Source organism: Pelecanus crispus, chromosome 7 (genome assembly GCF_030463565.1).
Source record: "Pelecanus crispus isolate bPelCri1 chromosome 7, bPelCri1.pri, whole genome shotgun sequence".
In the NCBI taxonomy this organism is placed as follows: domain Eukaryota; kingdom Metazoa; phylum Chordata; class Aves; order Pelecaniformes; family Pelecanidae; genus Pelecanus; species Pelecanus crispus.
Window position 1 is genome coordinate 21,633,188 of NC_134649.1, and position 25,392 is coordinate 21,658,579.

The window sequence follows — 25,392 nt, forward strand, 5'->3', positions numbered from 1 at the left end:
AAATACAGAATCCCCTATGTTACCTTCTGGATTTAGCAAAATTATTAGATTTTTGGTAGTAAAATACAGAGTTCCAAAGGCCTGATTTCTAGTTTTAGCTCGTAAAACAGATTTATTTTTAAGTTTTGCAATTCAACACACTTCATAAAGTTTGGATTTTGACTTGAAATCATTTTTAAACTGTTATAATTCAGTTTTACATTTGATTAATGACTTCCCTTCACATGACAACACTGTAGCTCTGGAACTGGCTACTGCAGTAGTATCCAAAATTGAAGAATTGATAGATTAAAAAATTAATCCATTCTTTGTATAGAAATACATCATATCTTTAGCTAAAATGAAGCTTAAACTTATAACTTTTGTTACCTATAAAAAATAAGAGTAGCAACTACTTTCATATAGAACAAAACCCAAAAATGTTGATGAAAGCACAGTTGAGATAGTGTGTGAGTCTTTATTTTATTTTATTTTTTTAAACACTTTGGCCACAAAATGCCTGCTGCCCAGCATAGAAGAAGGCTTTTTGGTGTAAACCAACACACTATGTATCAAAATTTTCCTATGGCTAAGAGCCAACAGACACATATCACATATACAGGAGAAAGGCAGTAGGTTACAACATGACAGTATCAGCAACTCCGCAGGGTCCCGCTGCACTGGAAAGGGCACAGGACTGATGTGGGGCTCGGGGGCCTTTGCCAGCCTGTTTTCATCCACAGCCATGAATTTGCCCTGCCAGCTGCTGCCACAGGTCAGCCCTGCTGCTGGTCCCATGCCGCTCCTGCCACTGCAGCCAAGCCGAACTGCTGCTCAAGCACTACAGACTGGCCACCCTGATCTGCACTACAGATTAGTATAAAATGTAGACAGCACAAACGACAGCGGCTCAAATATGCCCATTTAACTGTGGGCATGTGGCTACTTTTTTTTTTTTTTTAAATGAATACTGTGCATCTGTGTACTTCTATTTTTTCCTGTGGAACACTCTGTATGATGGCACATTTAAGTCTTGACATGACATATACTGATTACCTATGTAAATATCCTAACACACCAAAAGCGGGAGACATGCTGCTATAAGAAGCTCACTAGGAGAAAAAAGCTGCGTAATTTCTAAGCACGTTGGCACAAGAAGAGCCACAGAATTGGCTGAACCTGATGTCAGCAAGATGAAGGCATGCTCCAATAGGAGTATGCAAATTAAACAAAACTGGGACCTGTTTGTCCAGTACAAAAATTAACAATATTTTAAAGCCTGTTTTGAACATAGCCATAACTAAGCACACCACTTTGAGAGTTACCATGCAAATTAATTTAGCAGGTAATACCTTTGGCCTTAGAAGTCATATCAGTATTAACCAAATTAAAATCTTATGTAAGCATTTTTCTTCCAAAACCAAAATGTGACTTCTAATAGATTTATTACTTCTAAGGATTAAAAGGACATGCTGTTGTTTCTGCCAGTAGTGTCCTCTAGTGGAGAACTGGGAGATATTAAGTAAACAAGAAAACAGAAGTGGGCTGCATCACAGAAATCACCCTGTCAAGGAAAATACCAACACCTCTCAATCACAAATGTGCCTATAAAAGTTTGGCACCTTCACCAAGCTTTTCATTATTATAGTAATGCTTAAACATAGATATTAAATACCTTTTTAAAGCTTCAGTCAGACTGAGAAATGCATCTGTTGTGAGGCTATATAGAATAGTTGGTTGAGTGTGTTAAATAATGTACAGATAATGTGCCTCTGTGTGCATGCATGTATATATGTAAGATCACAAAATACAGACAATGTGGCTAGAATTTGGGTAAAGCCACTGGTCCATGACTTAGGTACTAATTCACTAAAACAGTAATTTTCACCCTTTTTCATATATAATGCCCTATAATGCTTTTTCTGATTTAGTAAGAGGGTGAGAGATAAGCTGACACCTCCTGTGATTTCTCCAGCCCTCAATGAATCCATGTATCAGACTATGCTGGGTTTCTTCCAGATGTGTAGATATCCTTAACACTTAACTAGTGACTGTAGCTTGCCTACAGAAATGCTCTGCTACTGAAATGAGGAATCTATTCTATTCACAACTCCCAAACTCATCTATTATTGTCTTCCTCTCTCCATCTCTTCCTTTTCCTACATAAAAGGCAACCAAAATAATTTTGTGTAGGGGGAAAAAAAAAAATCAGTTTTTTTTTAGGACCACAGATTTTTGCCACCATCTTATTCTCAGCTGACCCTTCAATGCTTCAAAGACAAGAATTATTAATTTTAAAAAGATTACTGAATCATTGCCCTGTCTGCTAACGCTCCTGCTTTCTTCAAGATACTGATCATCCTTGCCTCTAAGGGGTCTAGCTGATTAACAGAACTAAGTTAAACTTGGATCAATTGTTTTCAGCCAAAAATTTAGGTTTAAAATTTGCTGCTTCTAATTCACACTTGACAGTTTTCTTCAACAGAAGACACAAACCTCAAGCTATGGTCTGTGTGCTTTAAAGCTAGTCTGATTTTTCCAGTGACATCATCTAGCATAAAACGCACTACCTATTTATGTCACTCTTGCTTAGCTTATAAATTCAAACTTCCTTCAAGAGCTTGATATCAAAATACAGTATCTCATCTAATGCTCATTCAAAACAATAAAAGTTATGCGGCACAATAATGCCATATTCAGTTCAAATATTATCAATAGCAAGTCAAGGAAAGCTTAAAGATACATCACTGCCTTTCAGCTGCACCAGGATTCTGTTCTTCTGAAAAATAAAATCCAGCCATTAAAGTCAGTGTCTCTCAATCCTCTCTTTGATGGCTACACTAGAAATATGAAGCTACCTAGGTGCTTGAGCCAGCTTCACAAATTTTTGCAGCACCAGAATCAAACCCATGAATTTGGGAATCACAAATCCCACTGTATTCTTAAACAGACTTAAATAAGTAACAATACTGAGTATTTATACCAGGGTATTTGCTTCTAAAATCTATTTTGTCTGTATATACACATATCATATATATATTTATATACACACATAATGACACACAGAGGGGCAATTTTAAATTTCTGTAGAGACTTTTGAAGAAATTTATCCCTAACAGTACAAAAGCTTATACATGTTCCATTTAACATGACATTTGTTCCATACCTTAGTTCTTCGGCAGTTTTTAATTTTATTGTTTTAGTTTCTGATGATTCAGAGTTTGTATTATTGGGCAGGGGGGTGGAATCAGGCATAGCCAGCCAGGCAATTCAGTGTGCCTTCCAAAAACTGGCCTATTAATCTTCACACTGGCTATGGTCACCATACCCAATGGGCCTGACAGTTTAAAGAATAAAACATAAATACCAGGCCTGACTGTGTTGTTAAAGCCAACCATTTCTGACAGTCTCTACAAAGGGATAAACACTGTCTGTCTACAGTCCCCATGTATTTGAAAGCTACGACAAACATTTTACTGAAATGTAAATAACTGACATCACGACTGCTGAAGCAGGAGGCTGAAAAATCTATCTAAAAATCACAAAACAAAAAAAAACATTGCCTGACACAAACCAAACCATTAACGGTCACTGAGAGAGCACTTTTTAGAAGTCATAAGCACTGAGATCCTTTTTTAAAAAAAAGTATTAAAACACTGCAGTCAATTAACAGCTCAGATTCACACATTTTTTCAGTTACAAAATTACACCTTTTCTAAGGAAGTATTTTTTTTTTCCCTGAAATCTGTTTCCAGTAAGAATACTATTCTGAATGAGTAATAAAAATAAGTATCTTGAAACTTAGCCTACTGAAAAGGAGCTAGGTTTAGGTTTGTATGAAGAGAGCTGATAAGTATAAGCGCTGTGGCCCAATTTATTAAAAGCCTCCTCTTCTATTCTTCCGGTTCCATTTTACTTCCACACTTTAACAACTTAATTTGCACTCATTATTATTTACTGAGATTTTTACAGCACCTAGAGAGCCTGAAGGAGATTAGGCACACAGCTATCCCCAAAACTGTACAAAATCTTAGTAAGTTTTATGAACACCAGAACCAGTGAAATCTTGTTTGTTAGGGCTTTGTGCCTTGTGATGGACACACGAGCTTCAGCTGTAACATTTGCTTAGGCTGGTACATTTATAAAACCTCTGTCCTTCCCCTGCATCTGTAGCCTTCTCCTCAGGAGCACATCTGTAAGATCTTCTGTCAAATCACTTAGTTAAAGGAATCTTACAACTTGTGTTGTGATGAAGATCTTTTTCAAACTAGTGGTCTGATGAGAAACATCATCTAAAAATAATTCCAATTAAGCAGATTAACTGCTGCACTTGGATTCTAAAAATCATGAGGTTCTCTCATGATCATATTGAACCTCTGTGTCATACTCCCAGTCAGAAGGACAGGAGACACACTAAGGGCTTGTCTAGATGTCACATGTAAGTATCGTACAAATTTAACTGAAGTGATTTAACTGCAGTGTTCTAGCTGCAGCTGAGCCAGGTGAAAAGGCTACTGCCCTCAGCTGCTTGTCACCATCCTCCTTATTGAAGGTAGCATCCTGCCACATTCCTCAGAATAATGGTGTCTGTCATCTCTGCCTAGCCCAGACCTATCAAATTGACCTGGAATACTTTACACATTTAGAAGTAGGACTTTTAAAAACTGAACCCCCCCAAAAAACCCTAAAAACAAATTTTAGGAAGAACTTTAGGCAAGTGATGTTCTGTCAGCAAGTCTAAGGATGACCATGTGAAAGGCAGTAACCGCTAACCCAGGTCAGGTTCATAGCCTTGGAAATATATGTACTTCAGTCAGTGTAACGTCTAATGTCTGTGCAGCAGAAAATGATTCTGGTTTTTTAATCAGTAAGTCTCACCTCCCTGTACATCGAAGGAAACACATGATATAAACACAAGCAACTTAAAACTGTACCTGTAGTCACATTAATAGGATATACAGCTTTAAATATACTGGTTTCAGAAAGTGTTCCCGATTAGAAGACATTTCTGTATGACTGCTCAAGATCTAACAACCACTTGAAGCAAAGCAAAGCAACTCCTTTTTCATTTATTAGCACTCAAATCACCCACTGGATTCAAAGTGAAAGTTGTCGATTTTGCTGCATTGCATGGGGAACAAGCAGCAGCCTATGAATTGTGTGTCAATGAGAAGCAGGTAAGTGCTACAATAAACAGACAGGACTTCAAAAAATACAGTGGTTAAGATGTATCTTTGCCCGAGAGACAGATTTCTCAAATCTGACTATCTAGAGGATATGCCGATACAGAAACCTTTCAGTTTACATTAAACAAACTCTTCTTGCTATACTGGTGAAATCACTTGGCCCCAAGTGCAGAATCTGCTTATGTCCAGCAGACCAGGAAGGCATGCAAAACAAACCCAAGTTTATCACAATAATTATGCAGGCATGCCTCATCCTAGAACGTTCTCACATTATAAAAGAAGTCCAGAAATGAGAAAAAGCCTTATTCACTACTATGAAACACAACAGTGAAGACTAAGTCCAAAAAGGAATTGTTAGTCTGATTTGATTCTACTTGAAGGCAAAACCCAGTGAGACAGGGCTGCCAATCATCCGTTTGTGGCTTTTTTTGTGATTCAATTTTGCATAAAGTATACACTCCTACCCTTTAATGCTGTTTTAGTATAGTCATGGAATTTCTAATGAGCTGAGTAACTCTTCCTTCTGTTGAGAAATTTAATGGTTATTTATTTTTCTTATTTACTGTTACCAACAGCAGCTCTGCATTTTATTTCATAGTTTGTAAACCAAATCTTTATTTCCCTGGTGAGACAGTATAAATACATTTTTCAGTCAGTGTAAACTATTAACAAAAGAAAAATTCAATGTTTCACAGTATGACTGAAAAGAGGGTTTTTTGGATCAATTTTAGTTTATAATACTTTTGCATGACGACTTCTGAGCCTGAAGAATTTCTAGTAAGTGGCAAGGATCTATTGTAGTGAACTCTGTCCTCCCTCAGGGCAATTCTTTATTCAACCCAGGCCATTAGCAAGGGTAAATCAATGTTATCAGCTCACACACACTGACAGCTTGTGTGGTTCCCACTCCCTCATTCCTCCCCCCACATTATGGTATATTTTTATGCTCTCCAGGGAAATTCAATTAACAGTGTCAGTCTCCTCCTCTCAGTCGATGACTGACACCATCAAGATTCTTTTCACCGCCCATTGACATGTAGAGATGTGTCTGCTGATTTCTTCCCTTGCAAGTTAACAAGAGAATTACTATCCACTTCTACAAATGACTATGTACGATCTGTGCCGTAAACACAGTGACAGCTATTGAAATCAATCTTTCGTGACCTTATTGATTAGGACACTCAGAGATAATAACACTTCTTCAGTGGTAGAGTAATGTTTTGGTGGTAAAAACCCAAATCAACAACAAAATAATGCATGCCTATTAACGCTATCAAATTTATCTTTTACTTCCCCACTGCAGACTCAACAAGCAGTAAAATGTTATGAACAATTAATAATTAACATTTAGCTGCAAGTCATGTCTCATTTAAAAAAAAAAAACTCAGAGAACATCTACTGATGAGGGGCTGGATACCACACCACTTCACAATAATAGTTTCCAATAATTATTTAGATAACTTTCAAAACAGATACATCTTTTTATACTCTTCATGCAACAACGTGATTTCTATATTTTTAAATAAATGATTATTGAAAAATGAATCCGTTAACACAAACACTGAAAAATCTGAAAACATCACAACTCTTTCAAAAACACTATTAAACTTGGTAAGCAGCTCAAAGTAACTAAAAGAATACACAGCAGAACCCTATGCATCGCAGGCAGCAGTTACTATTTAAAAGCATATGCGTATGCGATTAGCAATTGTGTTCCAAATTGACGAAGCTGTGAAAAGCATCAAGCACAGCTCTCATCTTCACAGACACCAACTCTGAACCACAATGATGCAACCCCCTCCTCAGATTTCATTAATTTGGTTTCTCTCGGAAATAATTTTCATGATTTCTTGATTACAGATATGAAAGAGAAGTATTTTCTAATGGTTAAAGAGAGAACAGAACATAATGTTCCAGCTCAATAAAGCCTTTTTTTTTTTTTGAAAAGCTTTCAATTTGAAAACTCAAATACCATGGTCCTAATGGAGCAAAAAAATGCATTACAAGACACAAAGCACTGTGGCAGCAGACTGACCATGATGAAACAGTAAAAAAGATGCAAATGCTATGCTCGCAATTTAAAAAAATCCAACACTTACCATAAACCAAAACATGCCCTACAAACATAGCACTTTGAAAAAATTCAAAACATAGAAATATCCCAAGTATATGTACATCATTCCTTCACCCTCCATCAAAGACCTACCCCAAAAAATACAGGCTTTGTTGTATTCCAGGAAAGCTCAACAGATTTGTGCTCCTTCAAAACTCAGCCACAACACCACAGTATGGTGGCTGTGACAGCAAAGCTGGCTCCAATTCTTTCCTCTGTTCTCTGCTAATTGTTTTGGCCCCTTATTGTAAAAGCTGTTTGTGGGTATGCACTATAAACTAGATGACTGAAATGGCTCAGGTTAAAAACAATCCTAATGAAAATACAGTGTAAGTACAACTTGTCATTATCCAGATGATCTAGCATCAGTCAAGTGTGTTTTCAGCACTTCTGCAAAAATGCCTATATAAAATCTGTGTCGAAATCAAAGCATCCACTGCTGCAACCACCACAGGAAAGTGTAATAGCAGACACTGCTTGTTACACGGAGGTCATGTATTCATCAATACATGTTTAAAACATTCCCAAATCCAAACTGATGATATATGAGGGCAACACAGTTTATAGGTTAATCATAAGTTATTCAGTAACAGTCACAATACCTCTTTTTCCAGAATACGAGAGATCTCTCCTAAAGTCCTGTCCAGAGCAGAAACCTTGTTGCTCCCCAACGAACAGCTATCCTGCATTTGGAGGTGCTTTAAAAGGTCTTTTGCTAATCGCTGTAACCTTCAACATTAAACAGAAAACAAAGAGCAGTTAAAGCAAAAACTCTCCTGATCATGTAAACTTTCATCTTTGTAATGAAACTGCAAACTAAATTTCAATAAAGCAATCATGAAAATTTGCATAAAAGTATTATCACCATCTACACTGAACAGCATGTAAAATATGCAATACAGCAAGGAGACACAGTCAGCTTAGAGTGTCTATGACATTTCACTATCTACTTTTTCAGGGAAATGGCACAGAAATAGTGTGAACAGTACAGCCATAATGGTGCTTCTTTATTAGCTACATGTTTGTTTCTGTTGTTGTTCAGTAGAGTTCTTTCCCTATTCTCCCTCCACAGTTTATCCTGCTAGTTTTTGCCATCTTCATTTTCAACATGGTTTCCTCCTCCTTTTCTTCCATCATTCAATCCTTTCCGCCCACTTAGCTGAGCAGTTCACTCTTGAGATGAGTAAGGGAAATAGAACAGCAGACTACTTGGCTAATTTGTTATAGGCATCATAAAAGAAATGGCTCTTTAGGGTTATTTGAATAAGTGAAAAGTAGTGACTTTGCAGACTCCCTCAGAAAGGGCATTTTATTAATGAGGGCCATTAATGAAGCCAAAATGCAGAGGTGGGAGAGATGTAGACACACGTGGGTTTGGATTCATTTCAGTTTTACACATCTAATTCTGTGCTATTCACCTATGCTCTCCTGCTAGGCAGTGAGGAGAAATACGCAGTTCCAAGGCACCATTCACCTCTTCCTAAGGTCTAAAATAAAACAGTCAAAACACACTCACAGCGTATCCTTCTTTGCCCTGAACGCGAAGTTAGTAACTAGCTCAGATGTAGACTTCTGGATCTGTAGACGCCTTAAGCTGGATGATACAAATGCTAAACAGAGTCCCTTAACTGGAGACTAAGAGAAGTAGGGAGGAAGTGTTGTGCAGTACTGGCCATGCATTTGTCAACCACTGCCTTAATACATGCTACTGGCTGCTCTTAATGACAGGCTCAGCATTTGGTAGACCTTTGGTGTGATCTATTGAGCAATTTGTACTGAAAGTGGGACAAAGCTGGTAATTGAGCAGGATGAGTGGGAGAAATACTGTTGTGACTAGAAGGAAACATAGCTCTATAGGAAGGAAAAGAGAGGGGAAGGGTATCAATGCTTAGCATAAACTCGGAGATCATCAGCGTAAAAGGGCCAGAAAGCATTCACAAAGTGACCACAGAGTAATGGCAAAGAGAAAAATGACATTAACTAGTCGCCAAGAGGCAAGAAAGGAGACAGAATGGCTGGGGAATGTATCAAAATAGTCACATGTATTCAAAAAAAAAAAAAAAAATCAGAATATTCATTTGGAGCAAGAATAGAGAGTTTCCACTTAATCAATAGGAAACAGGTACTCTGTACTTTTTCTTCAAAAAAAATTAAGAGCTTTGTTAAAAGCTTTCAAGAGACTGAAAATACATACATGTTTTTAAAGTACAAACAAAAATTATTTGCAGAATTTTGAGTCTTGGACTTCTTATCATCTGGTCAGCTGAATCCACTAATATTCAGCCAAGATTTTTCTATGACAAGAAAAATAAAGGGAGATTACGTCCTGATGAGATTTTCTGCACTGCTATTTCCTCTGTGGAAAATGAGGTTGGAGGAAACCTCTGTCTAACTCAGTAAGCCACGAGCTAAAATGGGAAAGAAAATTAAAAGCCAAAACACAAATAACTGCAGGACTTGGACAGTAAATCAAATGACCACCAACACTGCTGAGCATAATGAGCAGACTGCAGCACCAATGAAAAGTCGAATTGCTGCAGTCCAGGAAGATGATCTAGAAGCAGAGTATTTCAGGTATGCTCATAGAATGTGATTTAGAATGGCTATTGCCTTGGCAATATCCTAGCGCATTAAGCAAAAATAAAAACTTTCTCTCTTTGAAACACCTACCCAAATTCCATGATTAAAGCATATATAAAGCACTGGAAAAAACCCACCACACTACATTGTAACTTCATCTGACAGAAGACAGCAAGACTGGTTTCCATTTGCATCATTTAACATCAGAGGAATGGAATTCAACCAGGATTAACCACAGAGGCTAAAGAAAGGGACTTTCCTAATCTACATCAGGCATCAGCATACAAAATGTGTAAGGTTTATCAAAACACTACTCACAAGGACTCAAATAGAAAATAATCATATTATATTGTTACTTCTGTTGACAAATTCCCTTTCTTTATCTTCAGTCTATAAAGATGCTACATAAGTTACATGTCATGTTCAGTTTCTCTCCTCAATTAAAAAAAAAAAAAAACCTGCTATACAATACATTAACTCTGAAGGAAAAGCTTCCAGCTTTCTGTTTCTTCTGAAAGTCTTTCTGGACACTTCTACCAAAATTAAAACTTTTTAAGTGTGTGTTCAGCATCATACCGTAAGAAAAATGAAGAATAAATTTTCAGTTCTGCCACACAAAGAATTACCTCTTACATCCTCATATCCTACTGTATGTTGGTCATCTGCCAAAAAAAGGTAACATATGCTATGTGATCACACAGGGAAGAGAAGGCAAATAAAATCTCCCTCCTCCCAGCAAGTGAACTTGGGAGAAATTATTTTAATTTAATATCCGTTATACTGATGCCATGGTTTAACTCCAGCCGGCAATTAAGCACCATCCAGTCACTCGCTCACTGTCCCCCCCCCGTGGGATGGGGGAGAGAATCAGAAGAGTAGAAGTGAGAAAACTCGTGGGTTGAGATAAAGACAGTTTAATAGGTAAAGCAAAAGCTGTGCACACAAGCAAAGCAGAACAAGGAATTCATTCCCTACTTCCCATCATCAGGCAGGTGTTCAGCCATCTCCAGGAAAGCAGGGCTCCATGACATGTAACGGTTACTTTGGAAGACAAACACCATCACTCTGAACGTCCACCCCCTTCCTTCTTCTTCCCCCTAGTTTTATGGCTGAGCATGACGTCATATGGTATGGAATATCCCTTTGGTCAGTTGGGGTCAGCTGTCCTGGCTGTGTCCCATCCCAGCTTCTTGTGCACCCATCTATTATTTTTTTAATAGATACTACAATAGAGGGAGGAAGAAAAATCTATTGCGGACATCTTCTAAAACTTTCGTTTCTAAAAAAGAACTACTTAGAGCCTTTCACAATCCCACTCAGGAGTCAGATTCAGTATTCTGAAACTGCAAAAGGTATACATACCATGTCTATCAAAGCAGGATAAACACTGTCTGCTTATTGATATTAGTATATTACTAATGTAAAGCTTAGAAAGCACTTGGATCAGTGCTTCCTTAGTGCAAAAGGTTTTACAAATCTGCAAGGCCTTGACTCTGTGTAAGCACTGCTCAGCAGTAACTAAAACATCCCTGTATTTTCAAAACTGTTTCCAGCACAAATCCAAAACGTAGCCCCATACTAGCTACTACGAAGAAAATTAACACTACTCCAGCCAAAACCAGCACAACTGATTTCTTGGCAGTGTCAGAGAAATAAGAATAATTTTAGGACTGTTTCAAAGAACTAGAAATCTATGCAAGATGACTTGTGCTTGGATATAGAATTTATCATTGCTATGAACGGATTTGGAAAGAGAGAACTCTTTGTACATATTGTACTCCTTGTACACTCTTTGTATGCACTGTAGATTAACAGAGCATGGTATCAACACCCGACTCAGTGACTACATGGAAATACTGTTGCATCCAAATCGAAACATTTCAAGACAATTATTTAATCTTCATTCTGTCCCCTAATTTGCATTCCTCCAATGCTTACTATGCCATACAGGGAATGACAAATAACTTAAAATTTACTGGGCTAAATAAAAGGGAAAGTTAAATTTAATGTCTTTTTAGCTGAAGTTATTTACATCATTACTAATTAAGATTTTAGTATTGCCCACAAACAGATAATTCAGAATGCAGAAGAAATATCATAAAGGACATAAGGCACTGATTGGGCTTGGAATGTTACCATAACATAAACTTTAACCAATATTATGTTCATTCAGCAAATACATTATCTGATCTTTTTGCACTGCAAATTGGAAAATGAGGGATATTCGTATTAAAGGTTTATATAGCAAATACATAAACACAATTAAAACAAAGTATTGTATGAATTAAGGGTTTCTTTTTAGCGTGGGCTAAATATTTTTAGTAGGTTTAATGTATTTTATAAGCTAAAGGAAAAAGATCTCTGTTAATGTTTATAGGCCACATTTCATCTCTAGAAAAAAAAAAAAAAAAAAGCCCTGAAATGGTAACATCAATATATTTCAACACTTCCACATTTAAACCCATGATTTCTTGGCTGTACACTGAATGTATGCAAGGAAGGATTAGTACGACTGGGCAGAGCGCTGGATTCTGTGCAGCTCCTGTAGGGAAGGAGCGGTTACTCCTCCCGTATGTTCCTGCTGAGGGCGGCCAGATGCCAGCCGGACACACAGCCCCAATTCTTCCTGATGCAGCCTGTGCCTGGAGAGAACTGAGAAAGTCTGTGGCAGTTCCTGCCCAGCCCAAAACAGGGAGTTATGCTGTATCCTCTTAAAGCAACGTACAGCCCCTGCACTATTCTGTACTGCCTGCAGTCTGACCCCCTGCAGCAAAATTAATATACATGGAGGCACATGTGGCATACTCCAATCGCTCTAGGTGCACAATGGATAACACCATTCTACATCTTGACACAGTCCCAAACACTGCTAGACATGAAACATCTAAATCTACAGCTTCACATACCTTCTTTAGTTTTTGAAATGGAAGCTATCTGAAAAAAGAAAAATTCCTATACAGATTATTTTCTGAATTTATTTATTTTAATTCCTACAGGAATGCTCCAGAAATTCTCTGAAGATGAAATCTACTGTCCACCCAATCATAAAGCAGGTATTTATCTTTTTTTAGAGTTTAATTGAATTTTATTTTATTTACACTTTGACTCTTCTATAGTTCACATAGCTGCTTGGAAACTAAATTTTGCACAGATTTCAGCTTCAGAGATTATCTGATTTTTTCCCCAGTAATTAGGATTTTGGTATAGTATCTTATAACTGGCCTAACTGGACCCTAGAGCACTACACCAAGAAAACCCACACGGTAAATTTGTCTTTTCGAATGCACTGATATACCATAAGGAAAATAACAAAGAATTGTATTGTTAAAGGCATTTAGCTTTGGGCCTCTGCAAGAACAAACTTCACACTACATGCCCATCTTTTCTCCAGCAGACTCTTACAGGAAAGAATTTTTCATTTCCTAACTCTCCTCTTTTTGTGCTGCAGTCCTTTTTCAGGATAATAGTTGTACCCATTTCCATACTACTGGAAGTGTCCCTCTACTTAGTTTAAAAAAAAAGGGTTAAGGAAAAAAAAATTAGTGAAAAAAATTCCTTCTTGCATAAGGAGAGACTGGCTAAGGTATTAGACTAGGGGGTTAATTTTTTTTCCCTGCAATCCTGCTACCTCCCGTTAGGCACATGGCAATCTTTCAATTACCTTACTTTACCTGCTTGTATTAAAGGATGACAATTACACTTTGCTACCTGCAGATTGCTTTAACAGTGAAATATATGGCCTTTGGATTAGAAGATACTAAGTAGATGTAAATAACACTCTGAAAACGTTTTCTTTCCCTTTTCAAAATATGCTCTGATGGACACCAGAGAATACTGCAAACAGAATAAGCCATCAACTGACACACCTTTTGACAGGCTAACTTAACAAGACTGGACACTAAATAATTACATTCAGATCAGTTCCCAGACAATACGAATTAATACTACAAATCCATCAAGAGTCCACCAGCATTTATAAAATGACCAAAGTGCCACCAGTGACCAACCAGTTAATGCACAGTGGAGAGAGGCCAGGGAGCAACAGACTGGCTGCCACTAGGTGAGAATGTCCGTAGTTGTTTTCCTTGAAAGTCCCTTTCACCACATGAAATAGTTCAGACAGAAAAATACCTACCAAATAAGGCAGTATTTTAAATTATTCCCCCCCCGCCCCCCAATTAAGGGACACAATTTTTTTAATAGACACTACAAAGCGGGGGCGGGGGGGGAATCTATTGCAGACATCTAAAACTTTCGTTTCTAAAAAAGAACTACTTAGAACCTTTCACAATCCCACTCAGGAATCAGATTCAGTATTCTGAAACTGCAAAAGGTATACATACCATGTCTATCAAAGCAGGATAAACCCTGTCTGCTTATTGATATTAGTGTATTACCAATGTTAAGCTTAGAAAGCACTTGGATCAGTGCTTCCTTAGTGCAAAAGGTTTTATAAATCTGCAAACCATAAACTAACAAGAACTACTGAAACAATCTATCAGCTGCAGCAGGAAATCAGTGGTCTCATAATCTTAAGGTGGCTTAATCTTAAAGGTGATCTAAAAAGGCTTTTTACCTGCCAGAGACTAACTCTGGGTTCTGTCTTTCTTCTGTAACAGCTGACAACATGACTAAGAACTATAATCAGATAAGAAATTGCATTCCATAAATGGTTTTAGTTGTTTGCAAAGACACAATCAATTTGGGCGGAGAGGAGGGAGTAAAGAAATGTGGCATAAGCAAGGAAGCATAAGAGAAAGTTACATTTAATGATTTCATTCTAAAACACATTTGCTTCTGTTAAGCAAACAAATAAATCTATCAAATGTGACACATTTTAAAAAATTGTTTTTTTCATTTTTTAAACGCCACAGCTCGCTAAGTTAAGAAATATTTTCTGTTCATTAGTATACCTCCACTCCAATCTGAATACCTCAAACCTTTCTTTGGAATAAACAAAAAGTATCGGCATTTATTTTGACACAAAGAACACATTCAGCACTCTCAGCTTTTACCCACTTCATTCTGTGACGCGACTTTTCCCAATAACTTTGAAGATCTCCTGAGAGCGTGTGTTGGATAGCTGTTAAGACTCCTGGTATTGGCAAGAGTTTGTTCTCTCTCAGACAGGTACAGTAGCAGTTAATGTTAGCTCATAGTATAGTACACTGTGTTCTGGCTAAAGAGGCAACAGTCTTAACTGTTTTCATAGCTTCTCAATATAACAATGTTTCAGTGGAGATCTACTACTGTTTGTTTCTTTCAGCTGATTCTTCTTCCTACTGTTCTTGGTTAAGTAGCATCCTGTACTTAGTTCTGTTAAAAAGGTCTTTTCCTATTAATTTTTCCTGCACTAAGAATATGTTTTTCCATGTAAACAGACATGGTCTGGGCTAAAAGTCTTGCCTCATGAAATCTGTCCTGTCATCCTTTCCTTTAAAGAGAGAGATAAAACTACCCTTCCCTATCCTTCGTCATGTTTTTTTAATGTATTGTGTAAACGGATTTTAATAGAAATAAACTGGACTTCTGGTTGACTCATAGACAGTCCTGTATTTCTTCTTAAAAAGTCGGTTCATACTTGAGCTCCCATTGCTACCCCCTTGATACCAAAGAAGCTTGCAAACATCTGAGCCCTGATGGTAGGTAAAAAGTTGCGTAATTTTGGAAGTAACAATAACTATGATATCTGAAACTGTGTTCTAAAAATTTACATGTAAGCATCTGCTGGATCACTAGATTTCTACATGAAGACTGCAAAAGAAATCTCCCAGAAGACCTGTGATGGAAGTCAGCTACACAGTGGCCATCACACTAGTTCACATCTAAAAGGATACAGCCCTAACAGAGGCAATAAAGGAGGAAAATGAGAAAGCAGATGGAACGTAAGATTCTGCCTGAAAGCGTACTAGCATTTCATTAAGTAAGCAGAAATGAAAATGGTAAATTCAGCATCAGTCAAGAGATTATTAAAAAAAAAATTCGGAGTTTCTGTTGCACTGCAATTGAGATACAACTGACCAAATTAATCACTGATAATCAGAAGGCAGAAAGAAACTGAAGCGGAAGCACTACAGCTTATCAGTATTTTCAGAGTCACTCAAACGCCCCACATTTCTACTTTCTGACAACTAGACCCTAATTTTTTATTTTCTGGTAGCAAAGAAAAGCAAAACACAGAAGCTACAAATCTAAAAATCTTAATCTGCCATGAAACTAATCTTGAAAATTGAAGTGCTGGTTATTAAGAAATGAAGCCAACAACAGAACCTTCTTCCCCAATGTGTTTATGCAGGTGTGCCATCTGGTGGAGATGTTTCATTTTCGTATGTCAAACCTCAGTTATTATTTTTATTATTTTAAAATACATACTGAGATTCAGCAGCAGGTTTTCAAACTATTGAAAAGACTATGTGAAAGATAAAGCATACAGGCTAGTTGTATATCCAACGGAGGAAGCCTAACAGCAAGGATTCGAACATCTTAACCAACAGTAACCAATAAAAAATGCTACGTTCAAGTATATCAGCAATTTAGGAGTGACGGAAGCAACCACAAAACATACAGGTTATTACCTCAGTCTGAAGACAAATATCCCCAACCTGGAAAGCAGACGTAATTTTAGGATGAGGGTATTTGAATCCAACTGTTGAGACACCACAGCCTCTTGACTGACCTGCCACAGTTGCGCCACAGTGAGCACAACTCTAAGAAAGGCACACCATCTGCCCACTATCCCATTTTAACAACAAACTGTAAATAGATGTCTCAGGAACATTAAGAACAGGACAAGCATACATAATCCTCTTTACTCATCTGTAATAAAGTAATGCAGGTAAACTTTTAGCATCTGTGTGATTTTTGTCAATGAATTCCATACATCTAATTGCACACTGCATTAAGAATCCCTGTCTTTGGTTTCTTTTGAACCTCGCTCCATCTTCGTTCTGTGCTCCCTCATTCTGGTACCAGGAAGGACAGCAAACAATCAACACCCATCTTTTCCAGGCCATTTATGTGTTTGTAGATCTCTGTAACATATCCCCATTAAAACTTCCTCCCATTATCACATTTTTCTCCAGAATGGGAAGTATTAGTTTACTAAGTCCCTAATACAAAAGTTATACCAGAAATTATTACTGATTTAGTTTCCTGCCCCCTCTGAACCTTTAAAAATTCCAGGATATCCTTTCTGAGATGAAGAACCAGAACTGCACATAGTATTCAAAAGATGTAGATGACCCCGACATTTGTACATAATGACATTCTTTGTTCTGTTTTTGCTCCTTTCTAAATAATTTTAACAAAGGATTTCCTTCAACTGCTAGGATTACTGAGCTGGTACTTTCTTGGAACCACCTATGACTTCTGCAAGTTCAAAGCCCACACTTCGTATGTAAAGATATAATCGAGTTCTGCCTTCCCTCTCCATTGATTGGTTGGACTAGATGATCTTAAAGGTCTTTTCCAACCTAGATGATTCTATGATTCTATGATTGTGTAGCACTTAATATACACTGGATTTCACCTGCCATTTTACTGCCAAGTCACTCTCTTCAAAACTATCATTCAGTATCAGCTTTTGTCCCTACTATCCTGAGTATCTTTGCATCATCATCAAACTGTGTCACCTCACTGCTTGCCCTCTTTTTCCAAGTCACTTGTGAATATGTTGAACATCATTGCACTGCAGAACTCTACTGGTAACCTCCCTATTCTGCAAGGATTGATCATATACTCCACTTCTTTTCAGTTTTTTTAACTGATTTCCACTTATGCTACAGCTATATAGTTTCTTTTAAAAGCTTTGGTGAGAGACCTTGTCAAAAGCTTTCTGAAAATCGAAATATTCTGCATCTTTTGACAACCAGTTTCAAGGGAATCAGAAAGCAAAAGCTGAGCCATTTTCAGTTTCAAACTAAGGAGGAGGAATTTGTCAGCGATAATAGGTCTTGTTTTAATCTTACCATCCACTGTTTTCATCTGTGCCTTATCCTACACAATAAAAAGGTCTATTCTTTAAAAAACTCAATCCCAGATTAAGACATCTGTGCATTAAAGTATCTGTGCTTTCACCATATGAACCTTTGTTTCTGACCAAATGGAGGCCAAACATAAGATTTTCAGTCCCAGAATTCCAGTGCTGAATTTTCACCATCCGTCTTGAAGTACATAGCTGGAATCTTCTTGCTTCCAGGTAAGAAAAGGATGACCCATATGGTCTCTTTGCTATTGCATCTTACATGGTTTAAGATATACAGTGCGTTCAGAAAAAATTGTTTTTGTAAGGTCTGACCTTCTATATTAGAAACTGATCTGTAATTCAAGATTGAGTGGGAACCTTACCACACCTGCTCCACTGGAAATTTCAGGAGCACTTCTGCTACAGACAGGGAAGAAAAAAAAGTATATGTCTAAAATATATAGTTAAATGCTTACTTGGCTTTAAATGGGGAATCAGAAACAGCATTTTTTGCTTCCATCAAACTCTCATATTCCTTTGCCCTGGAAGAGAAAATACTCTATATTATTGTCTAAAGTGTACAGTACGTAATACCAGCAAGACAATTCTAACCTTTGGGTTTCTTCCATTTCATAGTAACACATGGTATTTCTGTCAATTCTGCCCTGTCATAATCCACACTGATGCTTAACTATTGGCCATTAACAATTTACAATTAATATTATTACTTTAGACTAACATCAGTAGACACATGGTGTATTGAAGTTGCCTTTCTAAATGGTAGAAAATGGTACAACTGATATATACAACTGCAGTAACCTGTTGCTTGTTATAAAATTATCTCATTCAACTGATGAAAATATTAGTCATTTAGACACATAGTGCAGAAAATCACTACATTGCAGAGATTATAATTAACATACAAATAATGTGTTATATTTACAGGTTCAGCAGTATTTTTTATGTAGCTAATGACTGTACTGTAATATAATGAACCTTGTTAGGCACACAGCATGGAAGTAAATACCTCCAAACATGACTGTTTTAGTGCTGGAAATAGAAACACAAACCTCTTTAGTCCCTTAAAAGTATTATTTACGCTGGCCATATGCCAAAAAGTAGGAAGAGGGAGACAAGACTTTTTATCCCCACTGCTTGTTTTGACTCCAGCCAGCCTGTGCCAACAGGTGAAAATCATCACCAGCTCATCAGCCAAAACAGGATGCAGAGCGGTAACCCTGTAACCTTTTATAACAACATACACACACAAAGTAAAAATAATCCAGACACTACAGTGATGCAGAAAAATGCAATTCTCAGAGACAGGGCCCTGTGATGAAGAAACATCCAGCAGGCAGTAAAAGCATTTAGCTGTTCAAAACATTTGATCCATTAAAATTGCTCTTTTGATTTTTATTCTGAAATGAAGACCACAGATGCAACATGGATCTCTAGGGACTTCAGGGAGATCTGCTGTTCAAGCCTCTTGAGACTGTGTTCTCAGATGAACAAGGGACAACCTCACTCATTGCTTGGAAAATTCTTCAAAAGAACCCCTGTACACTCACCTGAAGGAAACTTAACTGGCATGCTGCACTAAATCTGTGATTAGGTATGTGAGCTGCTTGTCTCTACCAAGAGCACCCATAACAGAGGAAAGTGCCAAAAACCCCTCAGGACAGAAGGGGGAGGGGAAATCCATCCCAGGGCACCTTTCACCCATAAAAACAGCATTTCCCATTAATTTTCAAGGTCAGTTGACATTCTTGCCACCTTTGCAATGTCCAATTGTTTTTTTCAAACCTAAGATTTTGACAATGGCTTACAATGGGAAACATGTTTCATTGCTGCACTGTGAAAAAAATGATTTAGTAAAGATTTAATTCCTATTACTTCTCTCAGATACATATATTAAATGTTTCTTTGTATCTTCTATTCACCCAAGTGGATCAAGTTTTCCAAAGCTACTCAAATTTTCCCTCAGCTTGCTTAACCTATACAATTTATGCTACATGCAAATATTGTTACATTATTGCTAGCTCTGATTTGTGGATCATTAATAAAGCTATTAATCACAACTGAATTCAATATTAAACATGAAGGCGAGATTCCTTTATTAACCTTTTGCCTTCTTTCCTGCCTCTTAGCCAGAAACAACACATTTCAGCTTTGAGTTTTGTACAGACAAGTCAGTCAAACATGAATAATCACCTAAAATATCTGTTACTAAATGAACATGACTAGAGGGCTTTAAATCCACTGCAAAGCATATGTCAACTGTATATACTTCCTAGCTGGTAACAACACCTCTACTGCTTGAGGTTAGCTTTCATCAAGCCTTCTTCTGCCATGCAGGTACCAAAGTATTCTTCTGACAGCAGCTCATACATGTTAACCTGAGATAATTCACTTAGCTATCTATCAGTTGTTACTGTAACACCAGTTTAATGGCTTAGGGTCATAAATATAATTAATAAGACTAACAAAATTTCTCAACATATCTAATAACCCATTGATCACAATTTGTCCCCTCATTCACCTTTGCCCCTCATTGGTTTGATATTGTAATAGTGATTTAAGATCTAGAAACTCAGGAGAGCAACAGGAACCTATTTGAATGCAGTTACCTTTTTTAAGTTTAAAATATCACAGCTTCCTAGAAACTGCAATGAATGTGTAATTTCCAGTCTTAAGCTATAAGGGAGTTTGTTATAACTATTTCTTTTTCAACAGAAAAGGAATAGTTGCAAATATGTACTAAAACTGTGTAAAGAATGGTTTCTAGATGATCTGCTAACACCTGTGAAACTATGTGAATTATCGACATCAAATGCTCTTCACTTTCAAAGCATCCTCAATAAAATAAGTACTTTAACTACATATTCCACCTAAGTTTTGAGTTGATTTTGAGCTGTAAAGTCCCAGTCATCTGTTGGTAGTACTGTCCAGACTGTTGGGCAGAAACATAGTAGACATCACCTGAATTATTTAATTTAGTATTTCATATTGTAATTCTGAGGTTATTGCTTTAATTGCTTTAGCCACATAACTTAAGATAATCCTCTCTCATCTTCCAAACATGGAAAATCTCCCTACCTCACCAGTCATAAGCTTACATGCAGGAACACCCAGGCAGTATTTGTCATTACTATGCCTATTACTATTACTCAAGTGTCAATTATAGTAACTGTAGAAGACTGGCAAGATTTGCATAGCTACAATTAATTTCCCAAATGGATTTCCCCCCTCCCCCCCCAATCAATTTTTTGTTTGAAATTCCATGGAACAACCTTCATATTGCTACTGGATATTTTTATTAGTAAGTCTTTTACATTAACATAAGAAAACTCATGGCGAAATCTTCAATTTAACTCTCAGTAATCTTCAAGGACAGTCATCCCATTGAAAAGTTTAGTCACCCTTTAAAACTAAAAACAATCTTAATGAACATGAATTTCATGTCTCGCCAATATAACTCCTCTTAGATTTGAAACTTTCACTGTATTTTTCAATAGTGTATCACCTTCGTAAAATGATGCCCCTTTATTACTGTTTTAATTATAATTTTTGATGATGAATATGCTGACTCACCCGGCAGTCTGACACAGAGGAATTAAAAAATGTTCTGAAAAAGTTTTTCAACTATCAGTGCCAATAATAAATTACTATTTGAACTTGTCTTCCTAGGTCTGACAAATCTTTGACTAAATTCAACAGAAGCAGCTCTTGAGAAAGAATTAAAATTGGACCAAATAACTGTTAAATCAACAGGTAATATGAATAACTGTGCATCTTGAGCAATGAAAAACCTGGAACAATATGTTATACAGTTTCAACAGTGTCTTCTAACATGGTATTCAGATAGTGGATTTGCTCATCCGAAGAGGAAAACAATCTGAAACACTAATACATTGTAAAAGTATTCTGTTTTTGAAGACTAATGTGCCATTATTAGCAGTACTATGAGTTAATAAAACATCTCATTTTTACTGTAGCTCTAAAAATCCATTCAGGTGTTTTTCTCTTATCTGTAACCCTTCTTGCTTAAAAACAAGGCAGAGAAAATATGTAACAATGATTCTTACCTTCTGAGAAGTATTTTTAGAGATAAATGCAAAAGTATGTTATAATATTCAGTTACGTATTAACCTCAGCTGGGGACTATTCAGCTATAAAGACTGACACTGCCAGTTCATGATATAATGATGTCCTGCATATCATATTGATTTGCAGATGTCACTTTTTAGACTAATAACAAATTGCAGGTCTGACAACTCACTTTCCATTTCAAGATATTTTTAACTTTCTTTTTGTTGTGACAGGCAACAAAAAATGATTAAATTTAGTCATGGGATTTGACACTACAGCAGGCTGACTTCTATTTGTTGATTACTATTGATTTTCTTTGATACTTCATTTAAAAATCAATAGCTAGAAAGAAAAATAGGCATGGTTTACACAAATTTAAACATGCTATTGTATGCTAGAAGAGGCTACAGTTTTGGCAGGGCACTGGCATCCAATTATGAGAAAAGCTCTTAACAGGTGAAACCAAGGGCTCCAGATCGATACTCAGTTTTCTTTCTCAATCAGAGAAAGTGGCCATAAATTAGGCTCATCAGTGTTATTTTCAAGACACTCCCAAAGCAAATAATTTTAATTTTTTTTCAGCCTTCCACTACACTCATACGAAAGGACAAAAGGTAAAGTTTAGAACAAAACTTAAAGAAAAAACGTTAAAAAGTTTGTACTACCTGGAGTTCATCCGTGCCTTTAGCTTTTTGGCTTTCTTTTTAGTTTTTTGTTTTTCCTCTCCATCTTTTAATGGTTCCACAGGAACACAACTCTCAATCACAATATCCACAATGTACTTTTTTAATGACAGGTGCTCCTGCAGAAAATATTGAAATAATATTTAATCTTACAGTACATGACAGAGATTATAGATTATCTTCCCAGAAAGCAGCAGCGGTAAATATTTAACAAAAGGTTAAGAAACTGAATAAAAAATTTAAAATAAATTTTGGAAGCAAGATTATTTCATACTGGAGAGAATATATCACAGGTACTACAAAGAGAAAAGGGAGAATAATTATTGAGAGAAGGAGAATAAATATTGTCCCTCATTTTCAAGAAACTGTTACCTAAACAGGTGTGAACTCCAAGCTGACATCCTCTCTCTTCCCCAAGCTGCCTTTTACAGCTACATGAAACCAACACCCTGCCCTACTAACATAACTCATTATATTAAATGAACTAATTCTGGTTTATGATTTTAACTCTTAATGAAAATCTAAACTTGTCTTAACTTTTGTTAAAATACATCGAAACTATTTACTGCTTACAATGTTACCATTTATTGATGGGAATATTATTTTTCCTTTCAAATTAACAAATTTGCATTTAAGTAAAATATGGGTAAAATCTCAATTGCCCACAGAAGATATGCTTCAATGGTAGAGTTTTGACATAATGGCATGCAAGAAAAATGAATGTGATTACACTATGTGATTTTAAATAAATGCTTTGTTTCTAAATTTTTTTTAAAAAGTTACAAAACATTTCCTGTTTCCTCAGAGGTACTTTCAGTGAAAGTACAGATTACCCCAATGCAGTTCAAGGTCTACATTTAAAATAAATATTTATAATTTAGAGATGAATAACCAAGAGAACTATTCCCCTAAAGCTGTTCTCAATTTTGATTGACCTATGCTATCCATGAATTGATATGTAGGTGCTTGTAACTATTCCAATGACCAGCGGACTCCAGAAACTACACATTCAAACAAAACCCAAAAAAACCCCAAAACTCACAACCAACCAAACCCCGCAAAACCCCACAGCTGCTAAACTGCTGACTACCTTATTTTTCTCAGTTCTCTCAAATTACAAATTTATTCAAAGTACTCTATGCAGCAAGTTAGATATCAATGACCAAGAAGGATTTCTACTCTTGAGTGCTCTTCTAAACCTACTTTCCAATTTAGATGTGCATTACTGAATTTAACCTCTTCTGAACTATCAATGTACTTCAGATCCTTTGTCTTACACAAATGTAATCAATGCAATTTTAAGTGACACACTTAAACCACTATGATGTCCTCAGTCTAGTTTGATTGAAAAATATGTGTAACCTGATGTTCTGCATTATATTGCAACGTCCTTCTATGACAATAAAAGGCTCACAGACACATTCACACTATTGAAATCTCTCGTACAAATACCTCATTTGCAACAAGTGAACACTGTATCTCCATAATGCACTGTGGCTGCTTGTACTACTGGGCTACAAAAGCCAAACGTATCAGGTTTATTTTTACAAGTAACAATATACAACTAGTTCAACACCAGTTATTAGAATGTATTTACCACATTTTTAATATACTGAGACTTATTTTAGATTGCTTTTCTTATAGAATACCGAACACATTATGAAGTATAGGTCACCACTGCTTATCAGGATAATTTATCCTTGAAAATGATTAGTGCAGCAATCAGATGTGGTTATTCCTTCCTTTTTAATAAGTATCATTCAAATTCAAAGTAAATGGTGAAGTGTTAAAAAAACTTATAGACAATATTTTCCAGAAACAACCTATAGTTTCTTTCACTTGATTCAGGAAAATACTATGCCCGTTGAAAACAAAATAAATCTCTGTGAAATTTCCTGGAAAAAGACCGTTTAGTTTTTGTAAGCACTGCAGCATGATATAACCTAGCAATATATATTTGGTCAAAATAGTAAATGAAATTTCTATCTTAAGTCATACGAATGCAAAATGAATGCCGAGTTAATATTAGACATTAGAAATCAAGCATAATAATCTAAGCAAATGCTGACTTCAGCTTGCCTACCCCACCTACTCTGTATAACTACCAGTACACCTGAACATTTCTTCCCCCAATGTATCGTCCAAGTTGTTCAAACCATGGATATCGCTATATCCATATGTAACTAATTCTAACAGCTTCTGTGAGCATTCCCCCCCGCCCCACCCTTTAATATTATCCATTTAATTTTAGCAAGAAGTGCTTAAAGGAAAGCTTTCTTAAGGTATCTCAAAAGCCTGTCCCTTTTGAGCATGATTCAGTAGTAAAAGGCTAGCAAAATACCCAGTTTTTGATGAGTTAGTTCTTAACCAATCTGTAGTAGCACAGTAGTAGCCATCCCCGTGCTGGTTATGAAAGCAAACAAACAAACAAAAAAAACCCCTGAATTATTTCCGTGGGAATTTGATATGTACATCCCTGCTTTCCAAACTGACCTAGTACACCTTAGCATTACAATTTACCGTTAGTTTACCTGACGTCTTATGAGTGAGATGAGGCACTTACACAAAACTAACAAGGACTATTACTATAGCTGTACATCTTTATTCAACACTGAAACTCGTTTTTTGTTCCATCACATCTTCAAACTATTTCCTATATCCTTCAAAGTCACAGCAGAGCAACATGAAGTTAACACTGTGCTTTGAAATGGACACCAGCTTATAAAAGGGGCCGAACATCTCCATCCAGGTGCTGTCCTCCTGCCGCACGATGGCAACTGCAAACACGGTATCAGACTT

At 36.6% G+C, this 25,392-nt stretch overlaps 1 protein-coding gene across 1 annotated transcript in view; it reads right to left on the reverse strand.

The window, feature by feature from the left end:
• Positions 1 to 25,392, reverse strand: part of SCAPER (S-phase cyclin A associated protein in the ER) — a 174,268-nt gene that overhangs the window by 73,453 nt on the left and 75,423 nt on the right. Inside the window, exons 21-23 of the mRNA XM_075713679.1 lie at positions 22,576 to 22,712; positions 18,298 to 18,363; positions 7,881 to 8,007 (exon numbers count right to left, since the gene is read on the reverse strand). Coding sequence (XP_075569794.1) covers positions 7,881 to 8,007; positions 18,298 to 18,363; positions 22,576 to 22,712 — 330 coding nt within the window. The remainder of the gene's footprint in view (positions 1 to 7,880; positions 8,008 to 18,297; positions 18,364 to 22,575; positions 22,713 to 25,392) is intronic.